Source organism: Delphinus delphis, chromosome 11 (genome assembly GCF_949987515.2).
Source record: "Delphinus delphis chromosome 11, mDelDel1.2, whole genome shotgun sequence".
NCBI lineage: Eukaryota > Metazoa > Chordata > Mammalia > Artiodactyla > Delphinidae > Delphinus > Delphinus delphis.
The window spans coordinates 85,449,794-85,476,424 of NC_082693.1; the positions used below are offsets into that span (position 1 = coordinate 85,449,794).

Here is a 26,631-nt window from a genome sequence, read left to right on the forward strand (position 1 = left end):
TGGATAAGTATTGTTTCCATTTTTTATTAATATAAAATGATTAATTTTCTAAATCTTTTAATGGGCTAAGACTTGAAAAATTATAAACCCCTGATACTTCTCAGGCCATGGAAACTTGGTCACACATTTCTGAACAAATGTTTCTAGGAGGAATTGATTTCTTTTATCTATCTGACAGAGTTGTTGGGTCTAGGGCGACAAATAATGTTGGTGGAAAACCTAAAGTTGGTGGCATTAATAATTATTCTCCTTATTTAATTTGTATTTACCTTGAATATTGGTAGTTTTTGTGCTATAAATTTTTTGTCATTAGACTTCAGTGACTTTTTTTAAGCACAATGGAAATACAAAATTAGAAAGGACAGTGGTATTGTCATGGTAGGCATTTTATGTTTTAGGGGTCTTTGTTAATAATGGTAGTCTTCAAATTATCTCTCTAGTATCCTTTTGAAAGAGCAGAAAAATTCAATCGAGGCATCAGAAAACTTGGAATAACCCCAGAGGGACAAAGCTACCTTGATCAGTTCAGGCAGCTCATCAGCCAGATTGGTAAGTTATTGTAAAAGTGTTGTTGGGAAATAAAGTACAAACCCCAAGAATCTATCGCGTATTTTAAGTATCTCATACGAATAAACTTCAGTATGTGAGTGCCTGAGTTCAGCTTTATTCCACTAATAATTTCCTTTTCTTACTAAAAGTTTTTCAAGTATGATTAGACTGTTGGTGCATAATAATTAAGAGATTGTGGATTAATTTAAATAAATGAAATATTTATAAATAAAATAATATAAATATTTTTGTGGATAAGCTCTTCAGTTAAATTAAAAATATAATAACTCATCTCAAAGGCCATACTCATGGTAAATAGTCAACTGGTAACTATTTATTGGGTACCTACTCTGTTCAAGGCACTGTTTTAGACTTTTAAAAGTTAAGCCTAAATGCAAAGGTGTAAAATGTTTATGTGAAAAGTTAACTAATAATTTTTCTATGCTACATCATTTCATATTTATATATAATTTCTTGAGTTGTCCTTCTGCTTACAAGTAGAACTTGTCTTCTGAAATGTGTAATACTATATTTAAAAACAAGAACTGCATTTAAAAATAATCCTAGATTAAAAAAACTTTATGCTTACTAGAGCTTTTCACATGTATTATCTCTATTAATATCCACACAGTAACCCTTGAGATTGGCACGTAGTCATGTTTTTAAAGATGAAAAAAGAGAAACACAAGAGAGATAAGTGGCTTTGCTGGGACTTTTTTGGCTCCAAGTCCAAAGGTGTTTTGTATTCTTCACAGTTGCAGACACCAAGCAGTTAGTAAATTCTTACTGACTATAATTTGGTAAAATTGTGCCTCCTGAGATTCATTCATTCATTTATCAAACATTTATAAAGGCTCTGTTATACCAGATATTTTTCTAGATGCTGAGAATACAAATAGCCTTTGTTCTAAGGGGCTTTAAGTTTACTAGTGGGAAGGGTGTTATAAGCATTTAGTTAGGTAGTAAAGTCAGTGAGCACTAGCTTAAGTTTTATAAATTAATTGGTTTACATATTAGGCCTTTCTATTTTGTATTAGTACAAGAACTTAGAGAATTTTACCTTAGTAAATTTTTAATTTTAAACAATTTAATAATGAAGTCAAATAAGTACTTTTTTATTCATAGTAATATTTGATGACATATTAGATTGTAAACGCTTGGAGCAATAGTTTTTAACCCTTTCTGAGAATCTGATGAAAACTCTGGATTGATTTTTGTTTTTCCCAGAACAATGCCCATATGCACGTTCACGTACATTTTTGAGTATAGTATACTGGAGTTCAGATGCTCAAAGTCAGAGTCCATGGGCCTCAAATTAAGAGCTGTTTTTCTGGAGCAGTGTTACTTAAAACTTCACTTAATTCATACACCAGTATGAGTTTTTTCCCCCATGTGAATACTGCCTGGTTGGATTCTGGCTACATTTTGAAGGTAGAGCCAACATAATTTGCCCATTGATTAGATATAAAGTGTGAGAGAAGGGAAAGAGTCAGGGATGACTTCAGCGCATTTGGCCTGAGCTACTGGAAGGATAGAATTGTCAGTTTCTAAGGTAGAAAATATAATTGGGGGTGAAGATCTTGAGTTTGAGTTGAACTTACTAAATTAAAATTTCTCTTAGACATGTAGGTGTAGGCATTGGATAAAAAAGCCTAGAGGAGTAGCCCAGGTTGGAGATATTAGTTTGGGAGGCATCAAATAAGGATTTCTGAATATCACTTCCATCTGTGTGTGTGTATGAGAGTGAGAGAGAGACACAAACACATACTTAATGTGAGTGAAGAAATTATTGATATAGTAATATATTAAAGTGATTTTTTAAAATGTAGTCAGCATTTAATGACTTTACAAGTGAAAGTTACATTTATTTTAAAAATATTTAATATAGATGTATATATATACCTTTATATTTTAAGTGCACAAATATGTAAGTTTTATTTTTATGGAGCAAAAACTGAAGTGTAAAATACAGCAAAATCTCTTGCTACTTAGGAGTGGAAACCTTGTAATTGCTATAAATAACTGTATTCCTGATTATTAGAACTTAGAGTTATTTGTATAAACATCTGATGTTTTTTGTGTGTGGTTTTTAAGGTAATGCTATGGGCTATGTACGGATGATAAGATCTGGTGGGCTTCATTGTAGCAGCAATGCCATTAGGTATGGATGCAAACATATTTTTGCCTTGTTTATGCCATTTAGAAATTTTATGTCATTTAAATATGTCTTTTTTATAAGTAATATTGTAGAGAGGGTTTTTTTCTTTTTTGTTGATACATTTTGAGGTCAAATATGGAAGAAAATCATTAGTTGTACTAGTTAAATTTTTTCTCAAATTTTAAGACTACAGCAGACTGTTGAAAAGCTTTATTTAGTTAACTTATAAATAAAGCTTATAGTTAACTTAAAGTTATAATTTCTTTTATTTGTACAGTTTGTGAATGGTTCTATAGATTACATGATTTTTAAGGATAATTTGATTATTCATATATCTAAAATTCAATTGTGGAACTAAAGTGGTTATATTAATAATATAACTGAAATGCAAAATTCTTTCCAAAGATACAGTTGAAAAATTTAGAGTCTTACAGTACTGCTTTCATATCTGTGTCAGTTGCACATATTTAACTTAATAAATTCCTTCCCAAATTCTTATGTAGATTTGTACCTGATCTTGAAGATATTGTAAATTTTGAAGAACTAGTAAAAGAAGAAGGTCTTGCAGAAGAAACATTAAAAGCAGCTAGGTAATCTAATTTTGGAATAATTTAAATTTGGAGATTTGAAAAGTATATGTTCATTTAAATGTTAAAGACAAGACTAGAGGGTAATATATAAACTTATATGTCAGTGTTTTTACTCTGCAAGTAATGGTCTCAGTTTATGAAATATAATTTTTTCAAGACTACAGTATTCTGATGCCTTTCCAACTTCCCTAAAAGGAATCTTCTAGACCATGGGTTTCTAATACATGTGACTGTTGAACACTTGACACGTGGCTAGTCCGAATTGAAATGTGCTAAAGTGTAAAGTTCATAACTGATTTTGACGATTTAGTGTTTAAAAAAGAATGCCAAATATGTCATTAATAAAATTCATTTCACTTATTTCTTTTTACTCTTTTTAAATATTTCTATTTGCCAACTAGTATTTCTAGAATACTAGTCCTTCCTTTCATGTAATCTGTAGCAGCAGTGTCCGGGACAGTAGTCACTACCACATGTAGCTGTTGAATACTGGAAATAGGGCTAATGGGACTAGGGAACTGAATTAAAATTTTTATTTCATTTAAATTTAAATAGCTAATGACTATCTTATTGGACAGTGCAGATCTACAGACTATGAGTAAATGGTGATTTTGGTAAACAATTTAAAACTTCAGAGAGGCATGCAGAATTGTTAAGAAAGTCTTTAGAAAACTAAGTTGTAGTATTAATAATTGTAACACTTATTGAGTCAGGCATGAAAGAGCACCACTGGGCAAAGTGGAGACAATTTGAATATCAAAAAGAATAATGGTAGAAATTGCTTATAATACATTGAATTTAAAAAAGAAACCGTGAGTATAGTGATAATAAGAAAAGTTGGAGAAGCAGAGGGAAAGTTCCTTTTTACAGTGCTAGCCAGCTAGTAAATACAGAAGGGATGAGAAAATTTAGGGAAAAAAACAGTTTTGCAACCATCACTGTAATACTTGAAATGAGACAAATCGTCAGTGGGTTCTCAAACATTTTTGGAGAACAGAGTATTCATTCACTATGAAAAAATTATCTCAGAAATTGATTATTAATCACAAAGGGAAAAAACATCTTCACAATGCAGAGACTGATGTATTCCACCTTAACCAAGTGATCAAACTTAGCATCACCAGTAACAGGACATGCTGACATTATAGGGCCCCCTGATGTAATGTAATGGCAAGTACCTATTTTGTATTCTCGCCCAAAATATTTACTCATCAAGTGAAGGAAAGTTCATGGCAGGTGAAGTCATGGAGTTATGAGGTTATGATAATGAATTGATTATCTAAGTGGACATTAAGTCTTCCAGAATGATGAGGAGAACTGGAGTAGGTCTCATGGTCCAAGATAAACACATGTAGAGCAGTGGTTAAAACTGTTATAGATGCCTGCTTTCAGGAGGGGGTAGTTGGATATAGTTGGATCATGAGTCTCAAAGGAGAGATTTCTAAGACCGTCTAGTGGTGGGGGAATAATAATTTGAAAGTGGTAATAGCTATACATAAGGGATGTAGGAGAAAAAGCAGTTAATGTTTCTGAAGGTTAAGTGGGAAGCTAAGTTCTTCAAAAGGAGATGGGTTTCAGTTGAGGTAAGGAGGTATAGAAGAAGTGTTAGTGAAGAGATTTAAGATGAAAACGAACTTATTCACAATGAAATGGAATTCTACAGGGCTCATTGTGAGAAGAAGAAATAGAAAATTCTATAAAGTTCCAAGAGGCCCTACATATTCTGTTTTAGGGACTAAGTTAATTAAATCATTGATTAGCCTCTGTCCATAAAAAAATGAGTTCATTCTGAACCCCAAGGAAGTTTACTTAGAGATGTCTTATATTTCACATTTTTGAGTGCTCTCATCTAAACTAATGAGAAGTGGATTTTAAAAGCCACATCTTCTTTTGAGAAAGGAACCAAGTAAATAATTTTTTTGCATTTTAGGCATTTGGATTCCGTCCTCAGTGATCACACACGAAATTCTGCCGAAGGCACAGAGTATTTCAAAATGCTTGTGGATGTTTTTGCTCCAGAATTTCGAAGGCCGAAGAATATACATCTCCGAAATTTCTATATCATTGTTCCACCTCTAGTGAGTATTTTAGTACCCAAAATGAATTTTTTGAAAAAGTATTAATAAATAGATACAGTTTTTATTACAGCAGGAAATGCAAACAGACTGTATTGTTGACTTTCTGGCTGTAGATAAAACTAAATGTGGTCTCAGTGAATGCGGCCTAGAATTTTTACTTATTAGCTATGTAGAATGAGACTTATTCATAGTTCAGATAGATTCTTATTTGTTCATAACAGCCAGAGAAATCCTAGTGTGATTTAAATTACTTGAGCATACACTATTTTATACACACACACACACACACACACACACACACACACATAATCTTTGGGCTGAATTATACCATATAGTCATTTTAAGTGATTAGTGTAGACTGTTACAATATGAAGTATTTCTTAAAAGCATACTATTTGAGGACAACTTCTTTCTTTTTGGTAGTAAATATGAACATCTAAGCTAAAATTTTAGTGCTTGTTGTAGTATATGGTATGTTTTGCTCTAATTCTGTAGTTGGCATCTTAAAAATAGCTCAAGTTAACCAAAATCGCAATATAAAAACAACTGTCACAGTGGGGAAAATGGAGTTAAGAGATGAGAGAGGTATATATAGCAATAAGAGTTATTTTTCTATAAAGGTTTCTATAACAAAGCTCTTTCATAAAAAATTTGTAAATGGATAGCTCTAAAATCTAAATATCACTGAGCAGACGTAGCTTTTGATTACATCTAACTTTGATCTAGTTATAACTTTTCACGTTGCTGCCTGAATTAACACATATGTTCTAACATATTTGAACCATTATTATCCATTGAAAGCAGCTGATGGTCTATGGACAGCTTTTTTCTTCACGCATTTTCCTTTCTACTGTTTTTTTTTATACGTTAATTGTTAATGCTCTCTTATAATAATTGTTACGTAGCAAAAATGTCCACAGTTATCTGATAGGCATTATCTTTTCACCTTCAGATATGAATAGAAGTGTCAGATTGGAGGCGAGTCTATCTTAGTTATACTTTGATAATAGTGTAGTTGACTCATGGTGAGTTCTCACCATCTTTCTTTAATTTGAAGTCATGGTAAACAGCAATGGCAAACCGTTGTGGGATTGAGGAAGAGTCTAGTTTTGCAGAGCTGCTGTCAGATTTCAGTTAGTGATGGAGAAAACAAGAGGGATTACGAACACTACAAAGAAGAGAAGTATAGGACACTATTCTTGTGTCCTTGAGTTTATAATCTAATTCCAGAAAGAAGACAAACATAAATAAGATATCTAAAGATTTGAGTAACAGTTGACAAAGATTTTATAAAATGTCATTAATTGCCAAGTAAGTTTTACAGGCAAAATAAGTGGAACTTGATAATCTTGTTTACAGTGTAGGCTATTATAGTACTTACCACACTGTACCATAATTATTTTTAAACAGGTCTCTCTATATCCCAGTGCTGTGCTATCCTTTTGTAGCCCCTAATGGCTACTTAAGTGTAAATTAGTTAGAATTTTATGAAGAAATTCAGTTCAGTTCTGAAGTTTTACCATACACATTTCCAGTGCACAGTGGCCATAAGTGGCTGGTGGCTTACTGTATCGGACAGTGTAGATACACAGCATTTCTGTCATTGCCAGGAGTGCTGCTCTGCAGAGTGTGAACTCTTTGATGGTATTCATTTTTTTATTGTAATTATTTAATAATGCCTGGTATTATTATTAAGTTTCAGTAAATATTTGTTGAATAAATGCTATGATTAGATAAGGTATTTCAGAGGAGCTAAACTTTTAGGGAAGTGCTATTTTTGGGGGGAATTTGTTTATCCAAATGACTACTAAGCCTTTTAAACTGAGAATATGGTAAGAACTACTATTGTAAAATGAATTGGGTGGGCAGAAGTAAGGACTGCCATGCTTAAGAGTGCTTAAGCTTTTAAGTAAAGCAGGCCTACTTTTCTGACTACAACCTTGATTTAGAGTATGACTTTAGGCAAGTTACTAAACCACTCAAGTCTCAGTGCCTTCATTTGTTAAATGTGCATAATATTTTAGAATGAACCATACACAAAAGCGCTGTGCTTGGGTTAAGTGGTGATTGAGGGAGTGCTCATATTTAAAGGACTTGGAAAGAAGAGCCATTAAGAGATACTTACACAGATTATGACCTCACCAAGAGGCTATTTATACGAGGGAAATGTTTCAAATCAAAAGGACAGGAGCTTAGAAGAGATCCTGTTTATAATTTTTGAAATGTCTGTTTTAGGAACTGAAGATTTTTTAGCACAGTTCTTTCTCTAATATGTTGTTATATCTTTTTAGACCCTCAACTTCGTAGAGCATTCCATTAGTTGCAAGGAGAAATTGAATAAAAAAAATAAAATTGGAGCTGCCTTTACTGATGATGGCTTTGCCATGGGTAAGCTTAGTGGAATTGTTTTCTCATGAATTTTATGTTTACCTTACAATGGATTTTTCAGAATGTTTGCTTGAGAATAGAGCTGTGTGCTCTTTGTAGATTTGTTTTTCATGAGCAGTGTTTACTGTATTTTTTGGCTGGGTCATCTGATTGACCATTATTTATACTGTTGTTCATGCTCCTTTGGTATTGCTAATCACTTAGAGTGGTTGGACCTAATTATTTAGGCTTTGTTTTTGTTGTGGTTTTATTTACAGTTTGAGCATCTTGTATTTAGTTTCCTGTAGCTTCCTAGTTGTTGTCTATTCAGCAGTGGAAGTTTTTCCCCACCTTTACAGCCATATGTTATCTCCAGGTGATTTTCATAGCCATGTTATTTCTTCTTGATTGGCCTTTTTTTTAGTTCTTTATATGTTTTTAAGGAGGAATTAAGCCATGTTGCTAAACTTATTCATTTGTGCTGTAAAATGTAATTTGAAAGAGGATTAATTCAAAATGGTTAGCTTAATTTTAGGAATTATTGGTGGAGTAGAATATAACTTGTCTACACATTGTAATTTCGTTTTGGTTTTGCTGGTGACTCTAGGTGTGGCTTATATTCTGAAGCTTTTGGATCAGTACCAGGAATTTGACTCACTTCACTGGTTCCAGTCTGTTAGAGAGAAGTACCTGAAGGAGATAAGAGCAGTTGCTAAGCAACAGAATGTGCAGTCAACTAGTCAGGATGAAAAACTACTACAAACCATGAATCTCACTCAGAAGCGACTGGATGTTTATCTACAGGTAGACGAGAGTAACAGTCAGATCTGCTTTGACTTCTTTTTTTTTTTTTTGCTTTGACTTTTTAATATCCATTACTTGATCATTGAAGAAACATAAATCATATTGAAACTCCCATTTTAACAAGTGAGATGAATAGTGGTCATAAGAGTATATTTTTAAATGAATGGTATTTGGAAGCCATTTGACTCATATCTTAAAAAATGGGTGGATTACACAGTTCAGTTTCTGTATTTGCGATTTGCACTCACTAGAGCTTTTTAGAAATAATGAGATATTAAATATAAATTTGATGTTTTACTAAAGTATTTTCAGCTTTTATTTCTAATTTTTTTAATTTACTTAGGAATTTGAATTGCTCTGTTTCTCACTGAGCAGTGCAAGAATTTTCTTCAGAGCTGACAAGACTGCAGCTGAAGAAAACCAAGAAAAGAAAGAGAAAGAAGGTCAGTGAGTGGCTTAAATTTGGAAAGACCAATAAATCTGTCTTTAGTAGTAGACACGAATACCCCATTTTATCTAGTCAGACTTTTATTTTTGAAAAATAATATAGACCTAGAAATGTCTTTTTAAAGAAGTAAAGCCTAAGGGGATCATTTGTGAAACTGAAAAGAAATGTAACATAGATTATGCATTTCATTCTGAGATAACTCTTTATTCAGTTCATCTCTTAATTAAAAAAAATTTACCAAGTTTAGGGTTTTTTCTTTCACCCTTCAACTGTATCAGATAAGAAGGAACAAATTAGAGGAGGAGACTAAATGTTGGCTTAAGTCAGAGCTGCTGATGACTAGACACTGACTGAATGTATGGGACAGGTGATTAAGGAGACATAAAATAGTCAGGGCCATTTTAGTGTCACAGTAATAGCCTCCTGTGCTCCTCCATAGCCATGCCTTGGAGCATTAGAGAGCAGTAGAGCCATAACAGCTGATAGTCATTAAGGAGAGGATTCTGTCCGTTACATTCTTTGTGGGTGTAAATCGTTCAGCATTTCATACTCAAGGGACCCTCATGGTACATTTCTCTCAAATTTGAAATTTAGCAACAATTGTCTTCCCTGAAGAATGGATATTTCCTTTTTTCTGTTATGGAAATTATGTAACTTAGGTTTCCTCTTTGGAAGCTTAAAACTAGGTACAGCAACATGACAGGTTTCATGTTTGCTCTTTTTCCTTTTTCTTACTTGTATTTCACAAATCAAGAATAAAAGATACTTCATAAAACATGATGTTTTTATTAATCTTATTTTGCCAGTTAGATTTTAAAATAAATATGTTTTTCACACTGAATAGAGGTGATTCATTTGGGTAGACCACTTATATCAGTTACCCTATTCCCTGTTGATAATGTTCCATCAGTATTACTTATTAGCATGTGCAGGCATTTTTGGAATCTAGACTGAATAATAATCGTGTTCTTGAAGAATGACTGCCGGCTGTTACCTGGAAGATACTAAATATTTATTAAATAAAAAAATATATGTGTTATGTTTGGGTTCATTTAAAAATAATATTTAGCAAAGCCATCTGGAAGAATCTGAGTCAGTATAATCTAAATTGTGAAGAAACTGAGTTATTGCTTACGTTCTGCTCAGGCCTTTCATGATGCCAGAACCTTGTCTCCAGCCTAGGTAACTGGGAATATTCTGCAGGTGGATTGGCCATTTACCTTAAGGCCTAAAGCATTAAGACAAAACAGACATTTCAGTCTCAGTGGAGCTCCTTGCTTTGGACTGCTGTTCTTAAGGAGCTTTCTAGGGTTTTGGGTAATGTATGTCACCCACGTGCCTGATGCTGGGTGGTGGTTCTGTTTTAGGACTCTATTTTAGCTAAAGTTTGCTCAGAGATGTTGTCAAAGTTGCTGAAAACATTAGTTTTTCTCTGTTAATGAAATATATATATATATATGACATTTTTCACAAAAGGCAGAAATTCATTTTATCACAGTCATAATAAAAACTGCATTTAAAAATAAATTATAAATACAGTTGGAAAGTTATTCATTCTGGACAATTTTATATGTGAATTTGTAACCATGTTTCTATCAATAATAGCACTACAGTTTCTTGGCCCAGCTGGGGGAAGGTGCAGTGTGAAACCCACCTCAGATGCAGTTTTGCTCTCTCACAATTCTCTACCACTATTACAAACCAGTCAAAACAATTACATTTGCAATATTTAGCCTAGATTTCTAAAAAATTAAGGTAAATAAACTACATATAATTTGTGATATTAGAGAAACATTTGGTGGATGTAGCATTTTCTTAATTTGAAATTTAGCAGTATAGTCCTTAATTTTTTTTTTTAGTCCTTCTTATTTACTTAATTCACTTTTTAAAATGAACATAAATATGTCCATTATTTTCACTCATGCTTCCAGAAGAGACTAAAACAAGCAACGGAGACCTGTCCGACAGCACTGTGTCTGCAGATCCTGTTGTCAAATGATACTGATGGTATGCGTTGCCCCTATGAAATCATCAGAATTGTATATGAAATGGATGTTAATAAGCTAATAACCAAGTGTTTCCTGGGTCACATCTCTGGGAAATATTTAGATGCTGCAACTCTCTAAGGCAGTGCTCTAAAGTTAAGTCCATTCTTCTTCTGAAGGCTCTACTTTTCAAAGGTTGAGAATGAGATTTTAAAATCAGATTTTTGTCTGGACTTTGGCTAGATGTGCCTGGGAACAGTTATTTGAAATGAAGTTTTAGAAGGGTTAACTTAAATTCCTAAACTGCCACCTCAGACCTCTTGTAATCTACATGAATGTTTATAATTTGTATTTGTATAGGTCTTTGATCCATATTTGTCTCAGTCATTGGAAATTCAGTGCATATACTATGTACAGCCAGTATTGTTTAAACAAAAGGAATTGAGCCTGAAATTCATGAAGCATACATATCAATATTCTTATAAAAGGGATATATGAAGATGGTTTTGATACTAGAGGTGAGGCATAAGTGTTATGTACCCTTTTTGTACAGTGTGAACTGATTCATTGTTAATTTCATGTGGCTCACTAGAGCTGCTGCTGTCTGTGGTGAGATATTTTATAACTAGTTTACATTGCTTTGAGAACATTTAACCTCCAAAAACTGCTTTAAATTTAAGATTTACTTAATACTCAAGGGGGAAGAAAATACAGATAAAGCCATAGAGTCCTGCTTGAAGCTTTACTTTTGGTTGAAGGCATTATGTATGATAGCAGAGAAAATTGAATGAATTCTTATTTCTACATCCAAACTCAGGTTTCTTCTACATTAGGTTGAACTGAAGTCTTGATGATGGTTTGGGCAGACTTTTTCTTTAAACCAAGTATAATCTAAGAAATCAGATTAAGCACTGTGCAGGCTTTTAAAAAATTACCACTGTGAGAATAAAGTTCTAATAAACTAAACCACTTACTGATTTAAAAGGTACAGAAAGATTTTGAGTAAATTTAGTTCCTGGCAAGCTATTAGCTTTATTTTTGTAAAGATTGTATCAGTTAAATGGTTAATCATGGCCTATAATCTTTTAATATAATACAGTGATACCTTTACAGTGAAAACAGAAAGGTTTAAAACTTTATGTGTAATACTGACATCATTTTAGGAAATACTTGATTTTTCCATTGCACTTGCCTATTAAGCATTTCTTTGGGTAAATCCTGCAAGTAATTCTAACATTGTTGTTTGATTTCCAGCTTTTGGAACGGGTGTACAATGCCCTGTCTGTATTCATTGATCACGGTCAGGGTAACTTTCCCAGCTCAAGATAACACTTTCACTGTTAAAATTCAGAAGAAACAGAATAGGTAGGAAGTGTTTTTTGTTTATTATGTAAACATGATTTACAGAGTTATGTACAATGGATGGATTAAAGGCATTTAATATTTGTAATATGTACTAACTGTAGAAATGGCCCTAAAGCATGCTGCATAATTAATAATTTATATTTTCATTATTGTAAATGTTTATATTAATGATCTTGCATTTGATTGTATCAAATTGGTCACCATTTCATAGCAACAGTATTGTTTTTTCTGTTTTTCTTCTCTAACTTCCCTAAAATCATCTCCTTTAATAGAGATAGAAATTCTAAATAGAAGAGAATCAGATGTCTCTGTCATTATCCCCACACATGTCAGTTATTTTATCAATACTAGATAGAGTTCACATGCTGACTGCATGGATACCTACAATTGAGAAAAATGTGACAGATTATTATTTTGCCTTTAGTTCAAAATAATGTCACTGCAGTCCGGATGAGGTATAATAAGTTTACTTATTTGAAATAAAATCTCTGAAAAGATTAAGCATATTTAAATGCTGTTAAAAGTGCAGAGCAACAGGGCTTGAGTGTTTTACACCTAAGTTGATGTACACATTTAGATGACAGTTTTCCTTGCTGATGTATTGTTAATATTCTCATTTTTTCAGACATACTGCAGTTTAAAAATCAGTGTGAGCATTTGTTGTAAACTCACAGAAAACTTAATGTTCAAATTCTCAGGAATTAAGGACTAACCATAACATTGTCAGTTCTAATTAAATTTTATAAAAGATGGCAAGTTTGTTATCTCCGTTAAGTGGGGCTTTCCTCTTCCCCAGTTCTAAGAGAATACAATATGCATTGATATAATAGAACATTAATAAATATAATTTCAAAAATTTACTTCCTCTGGATGTTTATGTTCAAAATTGAATGTCTTAACCCCAGTAGTTCTTATATTATCTTTTTGGAGTTCCTTTTATCTAATAGTGTGTGGAATCTCTTTAAAAAAATACTTGCGTGCACATAGGCAAAATTTCAAGTATAAAACTGGTACTGGCTCCTCTTTGTGTATCCCAGGTGGACTTTTGTTTTCTTTCCTTTTTATATTCTTAATCTTTCTATTGCTTGCTATTTTCAAATAAAAGAACCCACATGAATGTTTAATTTTAAATCTTAATCCTGGGAAGGGATCATTAGTTTGCAATGCTGTAGTGCCATTTGCAGTCATGACTTGAACTGAAACAGTCGTAATAAAGGAAAGCCTTTTAAATACTGTGCTGGAGAAAAATGTTCTTGCTCAGAAAGTCTGATTGCTGCTCCTTCTGAGGAGAAAAGTTTGTAAGGTTGTGGGAAAGATGAGACAATACCATCACATACATTGTCACGTTACTCTTTTCTGTTGGATTGGCCAAACGTAAAAGGTAGACTTTAACCAATTTTAATAATTTTAGTTGTTCTTCCAGCTTAAGGTGCAGAAGTTTCAGACTGATGGTATACCTTTTCTTAACAGAGACTTAATGCTACAGTTTTTTGTTTTTAGATATCAGGAACAATTTAACAGGTTGTCAAAGACTTCAGTTTTAAAAAAGGAATCCAGAATAAGTGGGTCTATAGAGATTACATGAAGTCATAGGACTGTGCAGTGAACTCAGAGATGGCGACAGTAAAAGGAGAGTTTGGTTTATACGAGAAGTTCTTATATACTGTATGAAAGGTCGATTTGGACAAGTATATGGATATTTCCCTCTATTGTAATAGTTTGGTTCTTCTTTACCACCTAGTTTACCGGATAGCGCCGGTTGTTCCTATGAGTGGAGACATACTCAGGAAAGTAGATGAAATTTATCTCCCAATCAGTGCAGATCTGATGTCGTAATTCTGGGACCACCTTTAAGGACTGTACATTCTGTAGTGCAGGTAAGATCTGTGTGTATTGACACATTCTTTGGTAGTGCCCTCATTGTCATTAACGTGAGGGAAAAAAAGTTAGCACTTCTGTACCCAGAAGCACCAACTATATAAAATTAGTATTACAGTAATCATTTCAGAATGTGTACAAAAGGTAATAAGGCATTAAAGATGCACTTTTAAGTTGATGTGATTACTGAATATCAGAATAATCTTCAAAGATTAATGTATTGAGAGAAGCATTTGGAGATCGCTTTGTCTCTGGCTTTCTCTGTGTGCTAGTAGTATAGCACATCGTGGTTAGAAGTGTAGATTTTGGAGCCAGACTGATTGGAATCCTGATTTGCTGCTTACAAGGTTACTTAACCTTTCTGTGCTTCATTTCCTCAGGCATAAAATGGTGTAATAATATAGCTCACAGATTGTTTGAGGATTTAATTTGTATAAAGTACTTTATTAGGAAACTACTATAAATATTAGCTATTATTATGATTGCTCTTACAAGCAGAAATACACTTGGCATATAATTATTAGCTGTTGAAAAGTTTGAAGATAAACTGTCTGTATTTGAGTTGGTCTCATAAAAACTATTTCTTCTTAAATGGCTCAGCTAAGTGTTGACAATGTAAGGCAGGTCCTGCTCTTCCCTAACGGTAATTCTGACAGGTGGCTAAACAACCAAAGGCAATGCTGGGAAATGAAAATTGGTGAGGCTAGCTTATTTATCCCAGGGATGCAAGGATTCTTCAATATATGCAAATCAGTCAATGTGATACACCATATTAACAAACTGAAGGAATAAAAACCATATGATCATCTCAATAGACGCAGAAAAAGCTTTTGACAAAATTCAACACCCATTTATGATAAAAACTCTCCAGAAAATGGGCAAAGAGGGAACCTAAACATAATAAAGGCCGTATATGACAAACCCACAGCAAGCATAATATTCAGTGGTGAAAAACTGGAAGCATGTCCACTAAGATCAGGAACAAGACAAGGATGTCCACTTTCACCATTCTTATTCAACATAGGTTTGGAAGTCCCCTAGCCACAGCAATCAGAAGAAAAAAATAAAAGGAATACAAATTGGAAAAGAAGAACTGTCACTGTTTGCAGATGACATGATACCATACATAGACAATCCTAAAGATGCCACCAGAAAACTACTAGAACTAATCAATGAATTTGGTAAAGTTGCAGGATACAAAATTAATGCACAGAAATCTGGCATTGCTATACACCAACAACGAAAAATCGGAAAGAGAAATTAAGGAAACACTACCATTTACCATTGCAACAAAAAGAATAAAATACCTAGGAATAAACCTGCCTAAGGAGGCAAAAGACTTGTACTCAGAAAACTATAAAACACTGATGAAAGAAATCAAAGATGACATAAACAGATGGAGAAATATACCATGTTCTTGGATTGGAAGAATCAATATTGTGAAAATGACTATACTACCCAAAGCAATCTACAGAGTCAATGCAACCCCTATCAAACTACCAATGGCATTCTTCACAGAATTAGAACAAAAAAATTTCCAATTCGTATGGAAACACGAAAGACACCCCAAATAGCCAGAGCAATCTTGTGAAAGAAAAATGGAGTTGGAGGAATCAGGCTCCCTGACTTCAAACTATACCACAAAGCTACAGTAATCAAGACAGCATGGTACTGGCACAAAAACAGAAATATAGATCAATGGTACAGGATAGAAAGCCCAGAGATAAACCCACACACGTATGGGCACCTAATTTACAACAAAGGAGGCAAGAACATACAATGGAGAAAAAATTGCGTCTTCAGTAAGTGGTGCTGGGAAAACTGGACCAGCTACATGTAAAAGAATGAAATTAGAACACTCCCTAACACCATACACAAAAATAAATTCCAAATGGATTAAAGACTTAAATATAAGACCAGACACTATAAAACTCTTAATTAGAGGAAAGCATAGGAAGAACACTCTTTGACATAAATCACAGCAGCGAGATCTTTTTTGATCCACCTCCTAGAGTAATGGAAATAAAAACAAAAATAAACAAATGGGACTTAGTTAAACTTAAAATCTTTTGCACAGCAAAAGAAACCATAAACAAGACAAAAACACAACCCTCAGAATGGGAGGAAATGTTTGCAAATGAAACAATAGACAGAGGATTAATCTCCAAAATATACAAAGAGCTCATGGAGTTCAATATCAAAAAAACAAAAAATCCAGTTAAAAAACGGGCAGAGGACCTAAATAGACATTTCACCAAGGAAGACACACAGATGGCCAAGAGGCACATGAAAAGATGCTCAACATCACTTATTACTAGTGAAATGCAAATCAAAACTACCATGAGGTATTACCTCATGTCGGTCGGAATGGCCATTATCAAAAAATCTAGAAACAATAAATGCTGGAAAGGGTGTGGTGAAAAGGGAACCCTCCTGCACTGTTGGTGGGAATGTAAATTGATACAGCCACTTTGGAAAACAGTATGGAGGTTCCTTATAAAAACTAGAAATAGAACTACCATATGACCCAGCAATCCCACTACTGGGCATACACCCTGAGAAAACCATAACTGAAAAAGAGTCACGTACCACAATGTCTGTGCAGCACTATTTACAATAGCCAGGACATGGAAACAACCTAAATGTCCACCAACAGATGAATGGATAAAGAAGATGTGGCACATGTATACAATGGAATATTACTCAGCCATAAAAAGAAACGAAATTGAGTTATTTGTAGTGAGGTGGATGGACCTAGAGTCTGTCATACAGAGTGAAGTCAGTCAGAAAGAGAAAGACAAATACCGTATGCTAACACATATATATGGAATCTAAAAAAAAAAAGGCTCTGATGAACCTAGGGGCAGGACAGGAATAAAGGGGTAGATGTAGAGAATGGACTTGAGGACATGGGGAGTGGGAAGGGGAAGCTGGGGCGAAGTGAGAGGGTAGCACTGACATACATACACTACCAAATGTAAAATGAATGGCTAGCGGGAAGCTGGTGCATAGCAGAGGGAGATCAGCTCCGTGCTTTGTGATGACCTGGAGGGTGGGAGGGAGGGAGGCTCGAGGGAGGAGATATGGGGACATGTGTGCATATGGCTGATTCGCTTTGTTGTGCAACAGAAACTAACAGTATTGTGAAGCAATTATACTCCAATAAAGAAAGATCTATTAAAAATAAAATGCATGCTTAAGTCTTCAAAAAACTCATTTTCCACCCTCCCACCTTTCATTTACATGGCACTTATCTTCAGAGGGCCTTAATGTGCATTAACACACATTTCAGTTAAGTTGAAAGTCACGCACTCTTTCTAAACTTAAAAATTTTATTTAAAAACATGATGCATGTACAAGAGTATATAATATGTACTGTTTAGTGAATGAAAATAGAATGCTTGTGTAGACACCAGGTAGGTTAAGAGCTTATTGCTACCACCTTAGGTGCTCCCATCATTCCTCCTCAGGTCTCGGCTCCCCTTTCTACTGCAGAGGAAACCACAGTGCACTGGGCTTTTCTTGGGGGTTACAACCATCTATATTTTTAAAAACAATATGATGGTGTTTTGCATGTTTTTGTAAAGTTAATATAAATGTATTCTGACTTAATTCATTGTCAGTTTTTAAATTCATCAGTGTTGATGCATATAGCTATATAGTTTATTTAGCTGTATTTCCCTCATATTGTGTTACATGAATACACAGATATTTAGTCTGTAGGTAAGATTTGGGTTATTTCCAAATTTGGGATACTATGAATAGTGCTGCTGTAATCGTCATTGTACATGTCTCTGGGTACGTGTGTTGAGTTTCTGCAGTGTGTGTCACAAGTGAATCTCCTAGGTGGTAGGGCCAGGTGTACCTGCAAGGTCGTTGGAGAGAATGCAAAACCGTGCTCCCATCCCAGCAGTAGGTGAGGTTATTCTTCATTGTTCCATCCCTACCAGCAGCTTAATTTCTGCAGTCTGTAGTCAGTATCTGTGTGGTTTTAATTTGCATTTCCTTGATTTTTATATGATTGAACATATTTCTGTTTAAGAGCCTTTTTTATTCCATAAAATGCCTTCATGACTTCTGTTTTTCTTTCAATTTATCTTTTTCTTACTAATTGTAGGAATATTTTGTATATTCTGGATACTGATTTTTGTTGGTCATATGTGCTTGCTGAATATGCTGTTAATTTTGTGTTTTCATTCTGTGTTTTTTTGTGAAGTTAGTTTTAATGTATTGGATTTCAGTCTTTTGATTTTTCATGATTTGCAGGCTTTGTGGCTTAGTTAAGCCACAGTTTTGTTTTTTTTTGGTAATACAGTCGATTTACAATATTGTGCTCGTTTCAGGTGTACAGCAAAGTGATTCATTTATATATACCAATTTTTTTTCAAATTATTTTCCATTATAGGTTATTACAAGGTATTGAATATAGTTCCCTGTGCTATACAGTAAATCCTTGCTGCTTATCTATTTTACATATAGTAGTTATATATATATACTAGTATTTGTTATTCCCATATTCCTAATTTGTCTACCCCACCCCGCCTTCTCCTTTGGTAAAGTTTGTTTTCTTGTCTTAGTCTTTTTCTGTTTATAGATTTATTTTTTAGATTCCACATATAAGTGATACCATATGATATTTGTCTTTCTCTGACTGACTGACTTCACTAAGTCTAATATCATCTGGGTCCATCCATGTTGCTGCAAATGCCAGTATTCCATTCTTTTTTATGACCGAATAATATTCCACTGTGTGTGTGTATTTATATGTATGCACACCACATCTTTCTAAGCCAGTTGTCTGTTGATGGCACCTGCCTTGTTTCCATGTCTTGGCTATTGAAAATAGTGCTGGCACCTGCGTTGTTTCCATGTCTTGGCTATTGAAAATAGTGCTGGCACCTGCGTTGTTTCCATGTCTTGGCTATTGAAAATAGTGCTGGCTGCATGTATTTTCTAAAATTAGTTTCCATCTTTTCCAGATATATACTCAGGAGTGGGATTGCTGGATCATATGGTAGCTCTGTTTGTTTAGTCTTTTTGTTTTCCATAGGCCACACATTATTAAAATTCTTTTAATTAAAAAAACTGATTGTAGTTTCTAACAATGTTGTTCTCCTCCCATCCTGAACAATCCTAAGCAAGAATTCAGGGGACTGTGGCTCTTGAAGCCTGTCAGAACTTACTGATCTACTGTGATTACGATATAGAAATTTATAAGATATTAGTTAACACCGAACTGATGATTTTATGGTGTATAATTTCATACTGTTTTGACTAGCTCACTGTGTCTCTGACAGTGCACACATTATAGAAGTGGATTCCTCAGTTAAACCCTTTAACCTAATTTTGAATTGCAAAAGTTATTAATCCACCATTTTAAGAGCAGCACCTTTTAAAAACTTGGCATTGAGATCACGTTATTCCACTCATGTTGCATAGTACATCCCCTCTGCTGTGATTTCATTATGATGTCCTGGTTTTCTTTTGGGAATTAACTGTTAAAGGTACAGAACCAACTTTAGTTTTTTTTTTCAGGGATGTTCCAGAAAATAACCACAAAAAGCAAAAGAAACAGAAAGATAGTTTTTATTTGCTAGCTTTTATTGCTAGGTTAATTTATTATTACAAAGAAAGTGATATTACTGTTGAACTTCATTATAATTAAACATACTGTACCAATTAAAGATCATTATACTTGTTTCCTAGTGGGCTGGGATGCCTGGAACCGTCTATGTCAGGATGGAAATTGGAACTTTTATACCAAGCCCCATGGCCAGCTGTGCTTCAAGTGAGTTTTAAAGTTAATTGATCCCTTCTTTAAGGAGGGTCTGGCTCAGAAGAAACAGGAATTGGTAGAGCTGCACCCTGTCCATGGTGATCCACCCCTAAAAACAGTATCTAAAGGACCATGAACTTCTGAATGCTGGTTCATTAAGGTTCCACTGTAAAACTAAACATCTTTTGTGGTACTCATCTGCTTGTCTTTTTATTGCATGATGTTTGGACAATTACCAAAACTAGACCTGCATTTCTGCTAGTGCTTGAGCCTCAAAGCACAGGGCTCATCACCTAACTGCACAAATTAATGCTGTTAGGTCCAATTATGAGACAGACTTGATTATAAATATACGATTTTCAGAATGACAGGCACTTAAAGCTCATTAAGTAAAATACAAAAATAGATTATATTAATAGGAAATATTTAGTGTTTATCAAATTATAAATCTAGGCTTTTACCATTTTTTGGAAAGATAATGGAAACTGAAAAGAGATGACACTGAAATAAAGTGAACAATGCATTTTTCCCATAGCTTTCATTCTGAGCGCTGAACAATGCAATCTAAGAAAAGGACTTACCACAAAGCACCTAAAATAACATTTGTAGATGGGTATGTTGTCAACCATTTCTTACTGTTTCCCTCCCAAGTCTCAGTATCAAGGCATCAATAGTACGTTCCACAAGCAGCTGTCAGCATTCTGAAACCAAGTGGTGTGCCTGTATCAGAGAAGTTGAAAACCCTTAAGGAGGTAGCTCTCCTTCCTGGGTGCTCTTCACCCAAAGGCGCAAGAAGGTTATGCTTCAGATTCTGCGCCTCTATTTTCACTTGGACTTCCATCATTGTCATCTGGTTGATCGTTTAACAGTACATATTTTCCATCATTGGTTAGTGGTATGGACAGCATTAATTGAGCCAATGCTTCTGGATCCTGAAGTTATGGGAGTTTAAGAAGGAGAAAAGAAAATGCTTAAAATGCACTTAAAACCCCTTTGGCTTGGCTGTCACTATGTTCTGTAATCTAGCCTCATTCCTTCTGACTCGTCTATGTGCGCCTTCAGTTGGGTCTCCTTGAATCTCTAAAGAAACCCTCAGTTGAATTACTTCCTCCAGAAACTAGGCCAAGTTTCTACCTCTCAGCCAAAATATCATTACAGAGCCAACTCAGAATCATCTTTCTGGAAAGAGTCCAGAGAGGAACTTCCCTCACAACTTTGACCTTGTCTTTAAACTCCTTTTTTTCCTTTTACTCTATACCAAGAGTTGGCAAACTATGGCCATTTGGCTCACCGCCTGTTTTTATAAATGAAGTTTTACTGGAACATAGCCATGCCAATTCATTTACATACTATGGCAGCTTTTGTGTTAACAACAGCAGAGTAGAGTAGTTGGCAACAGAGACAGTAAGCTGAGAAAGGTTTATTATCTGGCCCTTTACAGAAAGTTTGCCAACTCTGATCTACACCATAAAGTACAAACTTGCAGGGCTTGCTGTATTTTCATTATGTTGGTCTTAGTCCTTGATCTCTCTGCCCCTCCCTGATAGATTAGAACTGCACAAGTATGATACCCACTAGCTATTCAATACATGTTACTATTTACATTAACTAAAAATTTAAAATCCAGTTCCTTAGTCACACTAGCCACATTTCAATCTGCATATTAAATAGATCCTTTCCATTACTGCAGAAAGTTCTACTGGACAGTGCTGAACCAGAAGCCCCCTGTTCACTGCTGCAATTCCAGGGGTTTTCTTATACAAAATTGAATCTCAAAAATTAGTTGGGTAAATGAAAGATTGCAAACTGCTGATAGGTCTGAGAGTCTTCATTTCCAATAAGCTTCCAGGTAACGTCTCAGTGTTGCTGGGCCTGTGACCACTCTGAGGAGGAAGGCCTTAGAGCATGTGGTAGATGCTGAGGTTTGTACCAGCTTCATTTGAAAGAAAGGAAATCTAGCCAACAACAACAGCAACAAAAAAACTGATAAAACAGTAGGAGGTGCAGCAGTGATACTTACTAAGAACTCTACGTGTTACCAGCGACCATGGAACTAGCTGATCAAAAATGCCTGGTAGTTAGAAGGCTTAAAAGGAAATCCCAAACTTGGCCACCCTGCCTAGTGAGCACCATTTCTCTTTTTGAGAGCTATCTAGGTGTAAAGATAGCCTTTGAGTTGTTGTTAAACCAGCACTAAAATGCACCTTACCTTCTGAACCTCAATGATTTCTTTTCCCAAGTTAATAGCATAACATATCTGCAAAAGACAAGAAAAGTAGTGTTTGGCAAAGGCAGAAAAGGATAAAGAATTTCAGAAAGAAATGTGATTATGAGAGTACAACGAGGTCACTGTCTGCTCACGTCAGCATGGGGACAAAGGACCTGGCTGTAGGAGACTCATCACACAGGGCTCTGAACACTAGCGTCCACCCGTCCTGGTCTCCTGTTGCCGGTTTGTGCGTACAAAGAATATCCAGGTTAAGTGAAAACTGAAGGTATTAAATCGTTTAAAGTTCTTACCGGGATACTTTTTTCCTTTCTCTCTTAACCATATTTAACCACTGCACGTTCATACACAGTGGTAAACAGATACTTCCTGAAAGAAGGGTTGATTCATTTTGATTAATTCTAAGTAGTGAATGCAGTTTTTCACACTAAAGAACAGTTTAGATATACTTTCCTGACACCTGCTTCCTTGGTTTGCTCTCTGAGAATAGATTTTCTCCATTGTAACTTTTGCTTTAATTTTTTAAAAAAGAATAAATTTGAGGGGAACTGCTTTAAACATTTCCGGATAGCTCTACTAAACACTTATATTTCACCATTAAGTTCTTCATTCACTCTATTTTGGTTGATATGTATTTTCCACAAGGAAATTATATTCTAGTTTTCTTTCGGTGGGGTCTTACTAGGAGGTATTATTATCTAAACTACTCAATGGGGACCTGAAGAATAGTCAACTAACTATCCAAGGAGGTTGTGTAAAATAACCCTTTAAGTATCTTTGTTTGGGCTGAAATATTATGGAATCTTAAGATGAAGAAAATAACAAGACCTTTTCGCCTTCTGAGTTGCTTTCAAAAACGTATGTGCTCAGGGACTCTCCGCCTGTGGATTCGGGCATGCGGACCACAAAGCCAACCAGTCTCTTGTTTTCTTGATGAGCAGCAAACTGGGTGACACTGGTGAGTTCAAACTAGAAAAAAATAGGAATAGACCTAATATCACACAACAAACTGGAATTAAAAAAGACAAGATCATTCTCCATGGCAAAAGTCATGAAAAAAGTACACTATTAGTGACATTTAATTTGGCAAATAAAATTTACTAAGTGCCTACTTTGTATTTCAGGTGGCTACAAAGGTGAATTAAGGAGTAATCACTAAAATTAGCATGCATGAGGGTACTTACATTGGCCCTTGTTACTTGAGTCTGAGGATCTATCAACCTGAAATTTTAAGAGATTCACTGTTATCACAAATGTTGGATAAAATTATATCCTTAGATGAGTTTGTACAAGTTCAGAATAAAATCACACAAAACCCCTCGAAATATGAAAATATAAGACCTAGTTGAGGGCGAGGTGAGATCGCTCCATGTGACGATCCAAAGGGAGCATGTGCCATGATTTCTGCCTTTGTTGAACCTGTGTAGTTAAACCTGAGGGTATCTTTAATGGAAGATTATAGCAAATAGAGAATTTCACAGTATTTTAGTGCTTAGCCAAAAAGGCTGCATTATAATTCTCTAGAAAATTCTCCAGAAAATTAATGTGGATGGATCTTATTCCATATAGCCTCCATCTCAGCACTTACTATCAGTCTGTTTCCCTTAAAGTACTGGATAAATGAATACTTTTAAGTTTAACAATTTTTTTTTTAAACATGGGGTAGAGGTGAGACAACAGTGAAGGGATTTTAACAAAACTATTCCCTATCAGTTTGGGTGTAGGAGGAGTAACTTTAAGAAGGTATTCTAGATAAATTCTTTAACAACATTTTAAGCATCATCAGTGTCTCTGAGAAAATTAACTGCATTAGAGAATTTACTATTTTATATATAGATAAAAATTTCTACTTTCTAACACATGATATTGTGTATATAAATTATTATTGATTTGCTGTAAGTTTCGTAAGTGAAAGCAAAAAATCTGTTAAAAAGATGGTTATAATTCTGTTTAAATGAAATGTCCAGAATAGGCAAATCTATAGAAACAGCAAGATTAGTGGCTAGGGCTGAGCAGGTTGCAGGGGAAAAGGGAATGACTACTAACAGGTATGGGTTTTCTTCGGGGGGATGATGAAAATGTTCTAAAACTGTTTGTGGTGATGGTTGCACAAATCTGAATATACTAAAAAACACTCTAAAGGGGCAAATTGTACAGTATGTAAGTTATATCTCAATAAAGCTGTCCCCCCCCAAATGGTTACAATTTGAAAGGTATGCAGTTATACTTGTTAAAGCATGGTGTATTTTATAATCAGAGGGCTTAAGACTGAATTCCAACCTGGCTACGTATTTATGATCTTGTGTAAGTCACCCTGACTTCTCTCAACTGCTTTGTAAAATTGGGATAAGAACCTCCATATTTCAAAGAGGTGGTTAAGAAAACGAGAAAATGTGTATGGAATTTTAAGCTACAAAGCTAAATAAATAAATTTTTATGTCCCTATAAATGAGTATGAATTTAATGAGTTTTAAAATTTACATAATCAACAATTTCCCTCAAGTTGGGATAACTTTAAATATTTTGTAAAATTTTTCTATAAATGAAGATTTAAACCATTCATATCATATTTTGTGAGTAACTTTTAAGTTTGCTGTCTACATCAGGTAACCTGGATTTGCTTAAGGTCTGATTTTCTGTGTGACTTCTAAATTGTCTCAAAACATGAATTCCCATACAAGGATATGTATGGTAAAATTACCATTATTGATATTTAACACATCACAACGTTGTACAACCATCACCACTATCTAGTTCCAGAACACCTTCAGCACCTCAAAAGGAAATTCCATCCCTGTTACAGCATCGCTTCCCATTCAACTTTCTTCTCAGCCCTTGGCAGCTTCTCACCGATCTGCTTTGTCTCTATAGATCTGCCTGTTCTAGATATTTCATATAAATGACCGTACAATATGTGGCTTTTTGTGTCTGTCTTTCAATTAGCATAATGTTTTAAAGGCTCATCCATGTTGTAATATGTACCAGTACTTCATTCCTTTTTAAGGCTGAAAAATATCCCACTGTATGTATATACCACATTTTATCTATTCATCTTTTGATGGACGTTTGGATTATTTCTACCTTTTGGCTACTGCGAATAGTATTATTATATGAACACTTGTTTTCAATTCTTTTGGGTATCTACCCAGGAATGGAATTCTATGTTTAAGTTATAGAGGAACTGCCAGATTATTTCCCACAGTGGCTGAACAATGTTATATGCCCACCAGCAATGGGTTCCAATTTCTCCACATCCTTGCTAACACCTGTTACTTTCTTTAAAAAAAAAAAAATCCATAGCCATCCTAGTGGGTGTGAAGTGGTTCTGGATTTGATTTGCATGCCCTAGTGACTCATGACACTGAGCATCTTTCCATGTGCTTGTCGGCCAATTATATATCTTCGGAGGAATGTCAACTCAAGTAGACATTCTTCCATTTCTTACCTGGGTTCTTTCTTTGTTGATTTGTGAGCGTTCTTTGTACTGGGTACTATACCTTTATTAGATAAATGATTTGCAGACGTTTTCTCCCATTCTGTGGGTTGTCCTTGCACTTTTGGGGATAGTGTTGTTTGATGTACTATGGTTTTTCACATTGCTTTTACATATATTTACTCTGATCTTTTTGGTGGTGATTTTAAGAAAGATTATCATAAGCTTTGTAGCTTATGAAAGCTTTCAATGCCTATGAAAGGTCCAGGACATACTTAGAGAAAATCTTTAAATAAATACAAGGCTTTATTCATAAGAACCTCATTCTCAGTAAAAGGTTTATAACAAATGAAAAGGACTGATTTTAATAAATGGAAGAAACTATATTCTGATTTTTGCCAAACTGCTCATTAACTTTTTTGAAACTATCATTTATTACTTTCTGTGCGCCCATCACAGCTGTAAGTGTTTTACATGAATTAACTCACTTATTCCTCATGACAATACTATGGGGTGTGGATATGGTTGTTTTCATTTTATAGCTGAAGAAACCGAGGCACAAAGGTTAAGTAACTTGCTCAAGTTCATACAGCTAATAAATGCCGAAGTCAGGAATAAGGCTCTAAAGCAGTGCTGCTCTGCTGTCCCACAGAAATTTAGTGTCAGCCTCATATGTAATTTAAAAATTTCTAGCAGCCACATCAAAAAAAGTGAAAACAGCTGAAATTAATACACTTTAATAGGTTGAAAATATTACCAGCTAGGTGCATTATTAATTTAAAAATTACTTTGCATTCTTTTTTGGGGGGATAGTATGAGATCTTAAATGTTTGGTATGTGTTTTACACTTAAAACACTTCTCAATTCAGATGAGTTAGGTTTCAAGTGTTACATGTAGCTACAGTATTGTACAGCGCAGGTCTTAATGCCCATGGCAGCCACAGCTTGACTGTCGTTTGCCATCATTCATATG

General features: G+C 34.6%; 2 protein-coding genes across 4 annotated transcripts in view; one reads left to right on the forward strand and one right to left on the reverse strand.

The window, feature by feature from the left end:
* The window catches only part of WASHC4 (WASH complex subunit 4), a 51,713-nt gene extending 38,613 nt beyond the window's left edge, over positions 1–13,100 (forward strand). The window contains exons 26-34 of one of the 3 annotated variants that reach the window (XR_009521252.1): positions 441–549; positions 2,644–2,710; positions 3,211–3,297; positions 5,228–5,375; positions 7,667–7,763; positions 8,350–8,546; positions 8,890–8,989; positions 10,926–11,497; positions 12,234–13,100. Coding sequence is in view for 2 of the 3 variants with exons in the window: in XM_060025527.1 (XP_059881510.1) it covers positions 441–549; positions 2,644–2,710; positions 3,211–3,297; positions 5,228–5,375; positions 7,667–7,763; positions 8,350–8,546; positions 8,890–8,989; positions 10,926–10,993 (873 nt within the window). In the remaining variant the exon portion in view is untranslated. Of the gene's footprint in view, positions 1–440; positions 550–2,643; positions 2,711–3,210; positions 3,298–5,227; positions 5,376–7,666; positions 7,764–8,349; positions 8,547–8,889; positions 8,990–10,925 lie in introns of all 3 variants that reach the window. The other 2 variants (XM_060025527.1, XM_060025526.1) reach the window with 2 other exon arrangements.
* A 6,700-nt stretch (positions 13,101–19,800) lies between these two features.
* APPL2 (adaptor protein, phosphotyrosine interacting with PH domain and leucine zipper 2) overlaps positions 19,801–26,631 on the reverse strand; it is a 53,002-nt gene continuing 46,171 nt past the window's right edge. Inside the window, exons 18-21 of the mRNA XM_060025528.1 lie at positions 23,410–23,446; positions 23,054–23,194; positions 22,208–22,255; positions 19,801–20,930 (exon numbers count right to left, since the gene is read on the reverse strand). Of these exons, the coding sequence (XP_059881511.1) occupies positions 20,796–20,930; positions 22,208–22,255; positions 23,054–23,194; positions 23,410–23,446 (361 nt within the window). The 3' untranslated portion in view covers positions 19,801–20,795. The remainder of the gene's footprint in view (positions 20,931–22,207; positions 22,256–23,053; positions 23,195–23,409; positions 23,447–26,631) is intronic.